This window comes from Mesocricetus auratus, unplaced genomic scaffold (assembly GCF_017639785.1).
Source record: "Mesocricetus auratus isolate SY011 unplaced genomic scaffold, BCM_Maur_2.0 Super-Scaffold_100023, whole genome shotgun sequence".
Lineage (NCBI taxonomy): Eukaryota > Metazoa > Chordata > Mammalia > Rodentia > Cricetidae > Mesocricetus > Mesocricetus auratus.
Window position 1 is genome coordinate 11103020 of NW_024429204.1, and position 13808 is coordinate 11116827.

At 34.7% G+C, this 13808-nt stretch overlaps 1 protein-coding gene across 5 annotated transcripts in view; it reads right to left on the reverse strand.

Annotated features, from left to right (window-relative positions):
* Positions 1-311: 311 nt before the first annotated feature.
* The window catches only part of Csmd3 (CUB and Sushi multiple domains 3), a 1035998-nt gene continuing 1022501 nt past the window's right edge, over positions 312-13808 (reverse strand). For all 5 annotated transcript variants that reach the window (XM_040730388.1, XM_040730387.1, XM_040730386.1 and 2 more), the window contains 5 exons: positions 12759-12917; positions 11135-11247; positions 8431-8518; positions 7008-7143; positions 312-2290 (listed from right to left, as the gene is read on the reverse strand). In XM_040730388.1, coding sequence (XP_040586322.1) covers positions 2131-2290; positions 7008-7143; positions 8431-8518; positions 11135-11247; positions 12759-12917 — 656 coding nt within the window. In that variant the 3' untranslated portion in view covers positions 312-2130. The remainder of the gene's footprint in view (positions 2291-7007; positions 7144-8430; positions 8519-11134; positions 11248-12758; positions 12918-13808) is intronic.

The window sequence follows — 13808 nt, forward strand, 5'->3', positions numbered from 1 at the left end:
CTCCCAATGGACAGCTGGGTTTGACCATGCCTCTGTTTCCCTTCTTTGCTAGCATTCAATAAATACCTTTATTTTATAAAAACTCATGTCAATTATCATATTCCATGGGCCTCCTGTGGTGAGCCCTGCTTTGGTAACAGAACTAATTAAAATTCCTGGAATTCTATTTATATACAAAATAAGTAGGATTTGTTGAGACAGAAATGTGACAAGCAGTTGGGGAACATTTTTTAAAAGCACCAAGTAAAAACTGGGCTTGTCTTGCTTTCACTCACCAGAACAGCTCTATGTGAGTTTGAAAAGAATACACGTTTTACAAAAGCAATTATCCTTTTTTATTTGTTTACATTGCACTGAAAATTTACATCATACTTTTACAAAGTTTTTTTTATCATAAAAATATACTTCTTTACAAAAGTGTATGCATTAATATAAGAGGAGTAGCCAGTTGCAGAAGAAACGTCGTTTAAACAAGATCTTAAACGTATTAACCTTAACATTAGTGAATGAATCATTGTTATTGCAGTCATTTGAATAAACAAGAATAAATAACAGATGGCATAAAATTTAAAACCGCATCCTGTCAGTAGAATACAATGTTGAGAAAATCGTACGAATTTCCAAAACAATGTATCTCAAAGTGTTTTTTACAAGAAATTCACTAAGTGTAGAGAGAGAGATAGCTCCAAGCGGTGCTCCCAGGTGCAATGGTTTCTCGTAGGCACTCTAGTCTCATGATACAAAAAGCAAGACCCTTCACAGAACAATCCATATTTGAAATGGACAACACAAAGAGTTCACAATGGATATGCAATTTATTTGGTGAAATGAAACATGATAAAAATAAAAAAATAAGACAATGTCCTCTGCAACAAAAAATGCTGATACTACTGTAGCTTTAAGTGAGCTAACAATAACATATAAACGTGTTTTGATCAGACAATGAAAAACACTGGCTGTACCTGATACCTACTTCTTAAAAATAGGGTATAGACAGAACATTCAAAACCTGTGAAAATTTGATGAACACATATATTTGGGAAACAAATTTATATTGTCGACTGGAAAGAAGAGCTTTTGCTTCTTTGAGCTGTTAGGTTAAGGGGTAGGTCCGAGTGTATTGTACTTCTTGCTTCAAAGAAACTATAAAGTATCAAAAGTAGTAAAATCGAAATTTCAGCTACAAGGATAGGCAGACATCATAAATTAAATGTATATATATATAATTTACTTATACTATCAGGGCTTTCAACACCATCAAAGTGTTTGCTTAAAAAAATAATGACATCAAGCTTCTGTCTCAGATAATGACAAAATAACTATCTTCACATATAATTTTTGGGAGCCAAGATACTTTCAGGATAACAAGTATATTGAGGCAAACATTTAAAGAGCATTTATGGCTCAAGATATAAAATTCTTTCCTTGATAATGAGGAAATAAGAAAGGTCACACAACGACCTCGCTATTTGCAGAAACTTGAAATGACTGAAAGTCGGGATTAGTTGTTCTGTTACTACAGAATGCCAGATTTGGGTGGGCAACATTATTTCTTGTGTGTCATCAATAAGCTCATAAACATTTAAAGGTGTGTTTCATTCCTAAACATCCAAGGAAATGAGGAAAATGATGCCTGGGACAAACAAGAATGAGCCGCAGGTATGTGATGTGAACTCCAGACATGTGGGTGTGATGTAGCTTCTGCCAATAAAGAGAAGTCAGTGGGCTATTGACTCTGGTAAAGTATAGCTCTTATTTTCTACCCTATATCATTTTTTAACCCAGTCCCTCTAATATAGTTTATAAAGCACAGATAGTGGATGCTCCTCCAATATATGCAAATAAGTTTATGTTTTAGAATAATCTCCTTTTTAAAAAAAGCAAATAAACTGTAAGTAAGCACTCCCAGAGTGCAGCCAGATCTCTGTAAAACTCTCCATGGGACACATGAAGAAGAATTTTGATCCAGTTTATGAAAAAAAAAAAAAAGAAACCACTCTTCTCTGTCATTCCTCGGGAAAAGGTGACCCAGTGAGTCCTGAAAAGTGTGCTTTGTTTAGCAGTGAACCGAAAGTGCACTGTTCAGTGTGTCGGTTTCCAGGATTCTGAAGAAGGCAACGTGTTGCCGTGTTATACCATTGTGCAAACTGTGTTCAAGTTAGGATCAAATCGGACTGCCTTCCCCTCCACGGACTTGGCATTGGTGTCATACATGGGATTCTCAAAGGCTGCTTGTCCGTTGTTATTTTCATGAACAGAACATCCTGTGTACTGTGTTTTGGGTGCAGTCCTGTTTAGAAAAACGACATTGATGGTTATATGTTAGGGTGGTTCTAGAAAGAAAAGACTAGCATTCAGATAATACACTTTTATTATCACTGGTTTGGGCTAATGTCACTTTAAATTGTTAATTAAGAAATTGTAACTTATTCTATATTTATAAATAGCATTTATAAAGATCATATCAATATTATTGATATGATATTGAGTCTTTGAAGTTTCTTGAGAAGCAAAAATAAATTACCTTTTATAGATGTAATATAAATTATGTAATATAAATCAGGATAGTGTATCTTTTCATTGCTATTAATTCACATATAATATACTTACTGAGCATCTGTTTATGCTGTAAGCATCATTATTGACATTGAATATATAACATCCTCTCAAAGCATATAAAGTCATTAGTTTTGTGGATTTAAATTGAAGTGACAGAAAACAATGGGCAAATAACACAATAGATCATGAGAACTGTTATGACTCCAAGGAAATCAATAAATTTGGTAAGAAATAACCACACAATTATCTTAGGAAAGACAACTATCTGGAAATCAAAATTCTGTTTGAGATTTGAAGAATAAAGAAAAATGTAATTCTATACTACATGAAGAACAGATAACAAATGTTTGCCAACCAGAAAGTTGATGTTGTTACCCCATAAATGCAAATCTCCAGCTTCATTGTCAAAATGCATATACAAAATTAAGTTCTTGGCCCTGTCACTAAAACTTATCAATTATTTCTCCTTTCCAAGTCATATTTTACAATTTGCAATATGTGCTGAATGCTCTATGAAAAAGGATAACTTGACACAACCTATTTCCAGATCCTAACACTTAAAAAGTTTTTGTATGGAAATGAATTTGATTCTTGACACCATTTTTTCATATTTAACTCTACACTTTTCAACGATCAATCACATCGAAATTATTATTATGCATTCTGTTTTGTTTCATTAAAATCCCAGCATGTTTTCTGTATTGTTGTCACTTCAAGTACAGGTAAACTCGATGGAAATAAACTTTAAAGCACTCTTAGGAACTTAGAGGAACATTGCTTAAAGAAATTGCTCTTTTGCCAGCTGAATCCGTTACCATGACTACAACTCCATCCCTGACTTACTTTGATCAACTACACTTGAAATAAAAACTAGATAATAGATTATGATCACTTCTCTCTTTTATTTTAATTGGGTAAGTATCAAGAAAGACGGGAATCAAGAATATATACCAGAATTGCCTCTTCTTAAAATTGAAATTAATTATAATTTTTTCCAAAAAAAATTTTGGAAGAACTCACAACATAAGGTGACAAAATTCCAAAATCGAATTACATGAAAATATACACCATTATTTCTTTGTACAATAGGTGAGGGAAATCTGCACTAAAGAAAAACAAAGAAATATGAAGGGCCAAGGAGAAGGGTAAGGTGACAAATAGCATTTTTAATAGCAATCCCAGATGTAGAAAGCCTGAAACTATTCATGCTTTATTCATCAAACTCTAATATTAGGCATCTTACAGGCAAAAAGAAAAGCAAATGTGAATTTTTGTATGGTTTGGAATAAAATTTACCAAGTTGACATCTTTTTTTTTTCTCTTAAAGTTCTCAGGAGATAATGATTAGGATCAAGAGCTCTCAACAGCAAGAAAATGTTATTGCTACATCCAATCCAAAAGATGGGTGAATCTCAGTCCAAGAGGATGAAGCACCTAGTGATGACCCCACCTCTGAAGTCATCATGGAAAATGAAGTAATTTACCAGTATTTTAACTAAGTGACTTGAGAACGTTCTGGCAGATTCTTTTTGTTTTTTTGTTTGTTTGTTGAGACAGGGTTTCCCTGTGTAGCTTTGAAGCCTGTCCTGGAACAAGCTCTTGTAGACCAGGCTGGTCTTGAACTCACAGAGATCTGCCTGCCTCTGCATCCCGAGTACTGGGATTAAAGGCGTGTGCCACCAATGCCAGGCTTTTCCTAGCAGATTCTATTTACTAATCTTTTGCATTCTTTTTGAAATATATTTTCTTTGACACAATGTCTCACATATCTCAGGCTGGCCTCTAATTCTCCATATTCAAGGACTACCTTGAACTTCTGATATTCTTGCCTCTACTGTCTTCGTGGTGAGTTTACCATCACCCAGTTTCTGTGAGACTGAGACTGCCCAGAGTGCCATGACTAATGGTCAAGCACTCTACACCACAACTTTTGGGCTACATTTTTAAGGAAAAAGTTTCACCACACTTTATAAAGCCAAAAAAAAATGTTATGTTATGAACATGGATTTGACTGAATTTCATCCAATCCCAAATACAAGTGCTAAACCTATCAAACTCTTATGAAAAGACATGTGGGTAGGACATAGTAGCCTAAAATTTGATGACAATTTTTCAGATATGACAGAAATACCAAAAGTAAGAGAAAGTAATGGGAAAGAAAAAATAACTTTTGTATTTAAAGATGCTGTGTTAACAAAGTGAAAAGAAAACCTATGGAAAGGAAGACATATTCAAACTCTATATTTTATAAAGGTTTCATGTCCAGAATAAACACTCTTATAACTTATCATCAGTAAGGAAAAGGAATTCAGTTTGTAAATAGATACTACAGAGTTCAACGTTTGCTTAAAATCCCGAAAAGCAGAGTCCCTGGGATGCCTAGCCCTAGCTGATAAAAATATAACACAGGGCCTACAACTGAGCCTCAGGAAAAGCACGGGAAATGGGGAAGAAAGTTTTCAAGAGTCGGTCGACCAGAATGTTTGATTTTAGAGTCTTCAAGACATAGTAGGGAATGCCATGCCATGAAATCTCAACTCTACAGTTGGCAAAACAAGAGCAAATTATGTAAGCACCAGCAGACATGCCAATACTGATGGGAGATTCACAAGCTCTCACCCCCAGATGAGAGCTTAGCACAACCAATGGGTACTAAGAAACGGAGAATTAGTCTCTCTATGGAAAGTCCCCCTGATTAGTTTTCCTGTACCAAGCAGCCAGCCCTAGACATATTAAGATAACAACACTAAATAGTGTATATGTGTATGTAACAACATGTGTATAGTAACAGTGGTTCCCAACCTTCTGAATGCTGTGACACTTTAACAGAGCTCCCCATGCTGGGGTGAACCCCCAGCCATAAAATTATTTTGTTGCTGTTTCAAAATTGTAGTTTTACTACTGTTATGAATTGTAATGTAAATATCTGATATGCCATTGGGGTTGTAATCCATAGGCTGAGAACTTTTATAGAGGAAGAAGTCAAGAATTTGAGAGGAAGTGAGGAGACTGGAGAAGTTGGAAGAGATGGGCATGGTAGAAGTTATGTAATCCCTGTATTAGGTAAGAAATTATAAAATTTTAAATTAAGTTAAAAATGAAAATTGAAGATATCTGACATCAGAAATCACAGGAATTAAAATCAAAGCTATAATAAAATACTATCTGAAACATCCTATCATAGATACTATACCAAAATGAACTAAAAAAATTGGACAGTATTTATTAGAAATGTGGAGAGCTCACCCATTGTTACTGAAAATGCAAAATGGTGTCGCTACTGTATAAAATCATTTGATGCTCTCTCAGTAAATTAAAACTAGAATTAAATACTCTCTAACAATCACAATCTGTAGTTATATACTCTAAGGAAAATAAAATGTATGTCCAAGAAACAAAAAACGTATATACAAATGTATATATTAGCACTATTCACAATAACAAAGGTTGAACAACAGTTTAGGAACAAGCCCATACAATGTAGCATTGTTCAGCAGGAACTGATCAAGGATGAATGATATCACAAGTAAAATCTGAAAAGATTTGCTGTGTTTAAGGAATAAAACCAAATACCACACATTGTATGATTGAATTCATTTGAGAGATCAAAGAGAAGAAAAATGGCAGTTGTAGTTCCTTGTATTTGGCTTAAATGTCGTTAAAATTATGTGTATAGTATTATCAAAATTTTCTATGTATATAATACAAATGACTCATTATTAGATAACACAGGCTGATATATAATAAGAACATCAGTTTGAGAGAGAACGTTCATAACTAGATAAGTGTGTAATTATGTAAATATACTTAAATATATTCAATTGAATTCTTTGGCTGTCTGTAGACTTTTACTTGATAAGGGACTTTTCCAACCAGCAAAGAATTAAATATGAAGCTCCTCCAAAAGACTGTATCACATAGAAAATATATGACTGAATAGTTATTTACTGCTATATTTGACCCACCACAAGCATAGCATATTCATTAAATAATCTTCAAAGCAACAGATGGTAAATAACAAATTAGAAGATGACCATCTGTCAGCCAGGGTAAAATTATGCAAGACTTCCATGTTAACCTGAGCTTTGGAGTTTTCCCTATAAACCTGTCCGCATTTCATATCTTTTCAAATTCAATCATAGCCTAGATTCCGTATCTCTAAAAGTACTAATAAGTGAAATGTATAAATAAAACGTGCAGTAAGTTCTGTGCCAAGAAAATTAAAGACAAAGTGATGACGGGTTAAGTTGAATCACAGGCAGTCTAATGGCGTGATTTCTGCCATGGACTCAAGGATCATGGGATGAGTGGAAAAATCAAAACAGAACTGTAACAGTCTTGCACAGAGATTTTTAATAACACCCGAAATGGAAATATGGACTCGAGTTAATGCAATAGAACTGACGTGAAAGTTTGTGTAAATTTGTCACTGAAATCACACATCTTACCTTTGTTTGTAAAGATAAAACCCAAATCCTGCAAATATAAGTGCAAAAAAAGGCACAAGAATTGCAATGGCCACGGAACTACTGTTTGTACCATGAGGTTGATTCGAAGAATTCGACCCTTCTGAAGTATTCAGTCCTAATGGAAATAACACAAGTAAGTCATGGACATAAGACTGATTCAAGCTTATCATTGATTTTTATAGCTGACAACCAATTACTTTCTTCCATTTTCAAATGAGAGAAAAAAGGCTTTCCAAGATTTAGATAGGGATGGAGAAGAGGAAACAACAAACCTCTTCCTGTAATGAAATTGACTCTTTCTATACGTTTGTCTTATAAATGTAGTTTTAGGCACTAGGGCGTGACTTCTTAAAAATCTGTATCCGCTTCCATTACTGTATAAACATCCAACACCAACCAGTGAGTGTTGTATACTATTTTCAAAACAGCACAAATTTAGGTGGTATAGATCATGAAAGGATAAATTATTATTTTAATGGCCTAAAATGGTATATGTAGCTTTAAGTCATATTTTATTTATTATTTAAATATTTCATATCTTCATATGATGTGTTTTAATCACATCCACCCCAATACTTCCTTCCACCTCTCTCTAGTGTTCTCCAGCTTAGCTTGCATGTTCACACATTATGATGAATGTTTTCATTCAAATAATTTATAAACCTTTATCGCATGTTTATTTTTAAAATCATCTCTCTTTGTCTACTTCTTTTTCCAGTAACTAGGTATATTTCCATCAAGGTTAAAAGCCATGATTTGTTAAGATAACTAGCTTTTAGAGTCATAATTCATTGTTTATATAACAATACAACATTTAATGATGGGAGACACTGGACCTCAAGAATATATACAACAAAAGCTATATGTTTATAAGAAGATCATTAAATAAAATGGCAAAACCTTGTGCAGCATAGCACAGAAAGTTTACGTGTTTGAGTAGAGCCATGTTCTGAAAGGGATTCCCTCCTCAAGGTTAGTTTTCCTTTAAGGCTTTACAATTTTTCTCATAGTCTTCTGAGAAGTAAGGATTTTCTCTAATATTCAAACTGAAAAGTAGTAGTGTAGTTCTCAGGAGAAGATGTAACAATAATTTGCAGTTCAATATTACCATATTCTTTGTATCACTTTTCTTCTTTGTATTTGCTTAGGGGAAAGACAGCTTATCATTTTGATGATAGACATAATATAACACTAAGCTTTTCAGAGTTATTACATAAAGAAGTGATAAAGAACATGGTTTAAATTTAAATGCTTAAAATGGATAACTGTATAATCCTGAAAATGCATAACTTGAGCTACTGTAAGTGTACAAAATGTACAGAATCATTTATGCCTTTTTATGGCATCTACAATATCAAAGGAATTACTTGAAAGTAAAAGTAAAAAATAATGAAAACATTACCCAGTCTTTGTAGTCCAAATTGCCCGTAATCTTTGCCTTTAATAAATCCTTGGAATACATATGTAGCTCCATCAGGCTCAGCAGAAACCTGAAAAATATTTGTAATTCTAATGAAATATGAGGACCGATCACGGCTTTATTTCTATATCTAAGTAAGTATTCAATATACTCTAAGATAAACATCAGCTGTTGTTCTTCTCCTAATCCCCTAGGCAATGCGCACATGGTACAAATTTTCTATCATGAAGACAAACGTAAAATTTGGAACTTTCAATAATTATGATGTTAGTAATATCCTCACAGGAGACTGTGTATTGCCGAACCCCAGTTTTTTAAATCGCTTGTAGGCTAAGAAGTACATTAGTCAAAACGGAAAACGACATGTAGAAATGGAGTTGCAGTGTGGAGAGATGGCTCAGGATCAAACAGCTGCCCTTCCAGAGGACCTGCTCTCAGTTCCCAGGCCCCGCATTGAGATGGTCACCACAGCCTGGAACTCCAGCTCTGGATGATCCAACACCACCATTGCTGTGTCTCAGGCGACACAGATACAATTAAGTACAAAATAAATCATAAATTAGGTTCCCAGTTATATTGGCCCTTCTTCCCCTCTGGAGACACCAGAGAAACAAATCATCAGGCCATGCTCATTCCCAGCCTGGCTTTTAGCCACAGGCATGTGAGTGGGATTGATAATATGGTAATGCCTTAATAATAATTCTCTGGTATAAGGATCATATTTCCATATTATACTAACTATAAGAAGCCAGGGACAAAAGGCCACATATAATATCACTTCAGCCACAAACAATCGAAGCCATGTATAACTCTGTAGAGACTGAAAATAGATTAATGGCTGGTCAAGGCTAGGGAAAAGGTATTACAGGAAAGAAATGAAAGCCATAGGATATGAGATATCAAAGTAATGAAATTATTCCAAAGTGAGTTTTCTGATGGTTATACCTATCTGTACATATAATGAAGGCCATCAAGGTGTACACAAAAATGGATTAGTTATAGAATATATGTCAGTGTTAAAACTGAGCTTTTTGGAATGGTCCATATCAACTGGGTAAAATGCTGTACACCTATAACCCCAACAAGGGGGGGCTGAACAAAAGGATTAAAAGCATAGGACAAATCTTCCTGTCCAAGCAGAAAATAACAGCACATGTCAATATAATCGAGAGTATTTTAGAACCCCCTGACCATTGGAAAGTGTTTGGCTTCCAGGTAGTAACTGCTTCTCCAGCCTAAGGCTGAGCCTTAAATAGATAACCCTCCCTCCCACAAGCAGGAAGAATCAACTGTTGGTGAAATCATGGTTTCATGGGCTGTTCCTACTGTTATAAAAGCTGTCTACCATCCAATTCAAGTGTGTTAGGGCCTGCCGCTGAATACATAAAATGGGAACTGATATACCTACATTCCTCAATGACGAACTGGCAACATCAATTTACCCACAAACTTGAACCAATAACTGACAGTTAGGTACCTACTCATGGCTGCTGCTGTAAATGTCAATTTTTTTTGGATCCTCTCCTTTGCAAATTACAAATATATGGGAGTCTGACATTTGTCAGCACAAAGTCCACCCTGTTGTTAGATGCTGCATTGTGACCAGGATGACATAAAAACAAATTCTTCTAACAAGAGCAGTTCAGAGCCTGATATTTTAATGAATGAATTAATGGGCCTCATTTTAAAACATGACCTAATGTAATTCAGCAACCTGTATAAGATGATGACTTATAACTTCCCAACTCTGAAAATGGATGGACAATGTTTTCCTTAGAAACAACTTATTGACATCTATTACCGAATATTCTCTTGTCTGTGAACGCCTATATACATAATGTCAATTACTTTCAAACAGGATCTGATCTTGCATGCTTGTCCTTTGTGGACTCATTAGCATTAGACTTATTGACGTCAATGATCTACTTAGAAACCTCCATTCACGTCAACGCAGAGTCTGTGGTGAGGATGCTTCTCCCCAGTGGAAGTATTTCACGTAAGTGCTCCTCAGACCCTTCAATCTAGATCCATACACTCCATGAACCCCTTTCAGTTTAAAGCTCTGGTGAGTTGTTTAAGTTTCTTTAATGTGCCTTGAATATTGGGTCCTGCCAATGACACACAGACATACCACACCACACATAGTCATATATGCACACTTCATCACACGCATGCAATGCTTTAGAGAAAGAGTCGTTATAAATCTCAGGTTTATCTTGGACTGAAAATCCTTAGGCTTCAGGCTCATGAGTGGTGAGATTACAGATGAACAGTACCACACCTGGCTTTACATTGTTCTTCATGCATGATGAAATTAATTAAAAACATTGAGTACACAGACATTCACATCACAGAAGAAAAAGTTGCATAATATCATTAGATAAATGTCAAGCTTATTCATATATACATATATGGGATTCCATATGCATGCATGATTGTAGCCAGGCAGTGGTGATGCACACCTTTAATCCTAGCACTCAGGAGGCAGAGGCAGGTGGATCTCTGTGAGTTCAAGGCCAGCCTGGTCTACAAAGCTACACAGAGAAACCCTGTCTTGAAAAAATAGTAAATGAATATATGATTATGTTCAAATAAGCTAAATTTAGAGAAATTCCACTTTTCTGGAAAGAAATCTCTAAGTTTGTCATTAAAGTCACCCACACCCCTTTTAAGGAACTATACTTACGAAGCCATCCATGGCCCAATTTTCTTCCTTCAGTTTCTTCACAGAAGCATGGGCTGGTACTTTAATGTGATATATATGTAACATTAAGCGAGCTTCCTGGCTTTTGTAGACCCCTGAAAAATTTAAACACATTTACCTAATTTTGTAAATAGTTATGATACATTTTATTTTCAGTAACTGCATAAGTACATTTATGGAAAATTCATCATATACAAAAGAAAGTCTCTCAAGTCAAGGGTGACTTCACATACGCTGCCTGGTACTCAGCAATATACTCCTGTCTCTCAGATGAAATCACAAATTAAATCTTATCTGAATGTTTAACAGCCCTCAAAGCTAGGTCCAACAAAGTGATTCCTTTGTGAAGTCAGGACTGCAGATGTAAAGATATAAACAGAAGTTTAGATTCCTGCTGTGTCTATAAAAATGCATTACAGGCTAATTTTGTGTCACGGATATTGCAGGAATCCCAAAGATAATTACGTGTGGGTTTTTTTTTTGGCTTATTGGTTTTCAATAGAGTAGAAACTGCTAATAAGGCACCCAAGTAAATAAAATAGATGAGGAAATGTAATAAATCCCAGGCTGCCATAGAGAACTCTTTTCGGTCTGGTCTATCAGAGAATAATAAGTAAAAGAGCATTGAGTCATGCCTTGAAACTCAAAGATTTAATTAAAGACAATGATAGAAACACAACAAGAAAACCCATCTACAGTGTCCTCATAACTGGGTATTCTAAGAGTTGGAATGACCTAGAGTATAACCAAACTTTGTGATAAGTCAGTCTAGAAGCAAAACATTTATGATTGACTATTGGTTAAAAATTGACTCACAGGCTGTTTTACCTATTAGTGAAGTACTTAAAGTGTATGTCAGGGATAGCAAGGTAAAGGAAACTACAATAAATAAGAAAAATATAAATGTGCTGACACATAATATTTGTGGGGAATGGTTATAATCATACCCTATAGTCACAGTGAGTGAAAATTAATGAAATTATTACCAACTTCCCTATTTGTTTATATTTATGGGGATCTGATTGTAATGTTGCTTTATAACAGACACAGATATATTTTAGCTAGCTTATAGAAAACAAAAATGTTACTTATAATTGAAAGCTAAATTAATCATTAATAAAATTTAAGTACATTTCAAAGTAAGTTTTTCCAATTTAACTATATTTAATGTATTCTGATAATTGTACTTACTGGTTGGTCCAACAATACATAGAAATGCTTATGTAATTTTTCAAAATTAATCATTTTAGTTTTATTTCATTTATACCACAAACTAATTCATTAGTAATAATTTCACAGGATAACCATATGCTAAAAGAAACTTGCAATACAGACCTCAGTCTTACAATATCATAATTGCATTTTGATAAATGAGAGTTCTAGTACAGCAAAGATCTCTAATTCTCTCTCCATAAAAATATTCTAAAAGATATTTAACTCCACAGTTTTAATTCTACATTTATATTGTAATACCCACTCACCTTTCCAAAACTTCAAAACCCTTGATTCTAAATAAACCATGACATCGCTCAAAATCATGGTAATAGATCGTGACTAAGTGAATGCCTCTATGCATAACTTCTTCGGCTAGATTTGAACATGATACCTGAAAGCAATAATTCCATGTCACTGTTGCTCAGTGTGGCGTTGACTCTGCCAGTGGAAGCATTGAAGCTTGTGACAGTCAAGGTCATGGGCTGTTTCCTTCCTTTGAAATTGTAAGAGCCTTTCCATATGTAATTCTGGGCAAACACATCATCAGGAACTGTGGGTAGGGGGGAAAATGCCACATTTTAACTTCACAGTGCCCTCTCAGTATAATCATCTGTTATTAGATTAAATCCTCTAGTCTGTTGAACAAATAACCTCTCCCTGTGTGTGAATCATCTTCAATGAGTATAATTTAATGTAGTCTTCATTTAATTACAAATTTCAGAGACTAATCACAATTTTTTTGAAGCCCATCTTTGTTCGGTAGCCATCAATAGGAAAGCCAGACTCCATACCAACTAACGACATGAGGCTTTTACTTAGAATCCAGGAAACACGAGATGTACTTATATTTGGTCGCCTCTAACATTTTTTCTTCTTTCAGAAAGAAGATGAGATGATTTATTGAGCCTGCAAGCCTGTGAGTCTGTCTCCAGAGGCCTGCTTTTCTTCTAGTGCCGTGGACAAATTCATTGGAGAATGTCAACCGTGTCCTCCTCTTTCCAATGGCCCTGGAGGCAGCCTGGAGGTAATGGCTCTTTGTCCCTTTTACAAAACACTGAGTTCAGTCATTCCAATAATAGAAGAGCAGGGCTGTGCTATGTTGACAGCTCTGAGGTTCACAAGTATTTTTAGAAATAAAAGAATTGTCACTAGAATTGCCTAGTAGTTATGGGGCTGTACAGACTACAGTAGAACCTAGCACAAGGCTTAGGCGAGGAGATGCTAAAGTTACACTACTTGTATTTTATGGTTTCTTCTATATTGAAAATCTAGGTCATTTTGCATAAATTTCTTAATTCTAAACCTGTCTTCCCTCATGAATAATATATAATATATATATGGATATACCTTAGAATGTTAAATAAAATAATGTACAACATTTATCTAATTATTACCTAAAGTCATTAAAGTTTTAATTATGATTCAGAAAAAAAGGGTTACT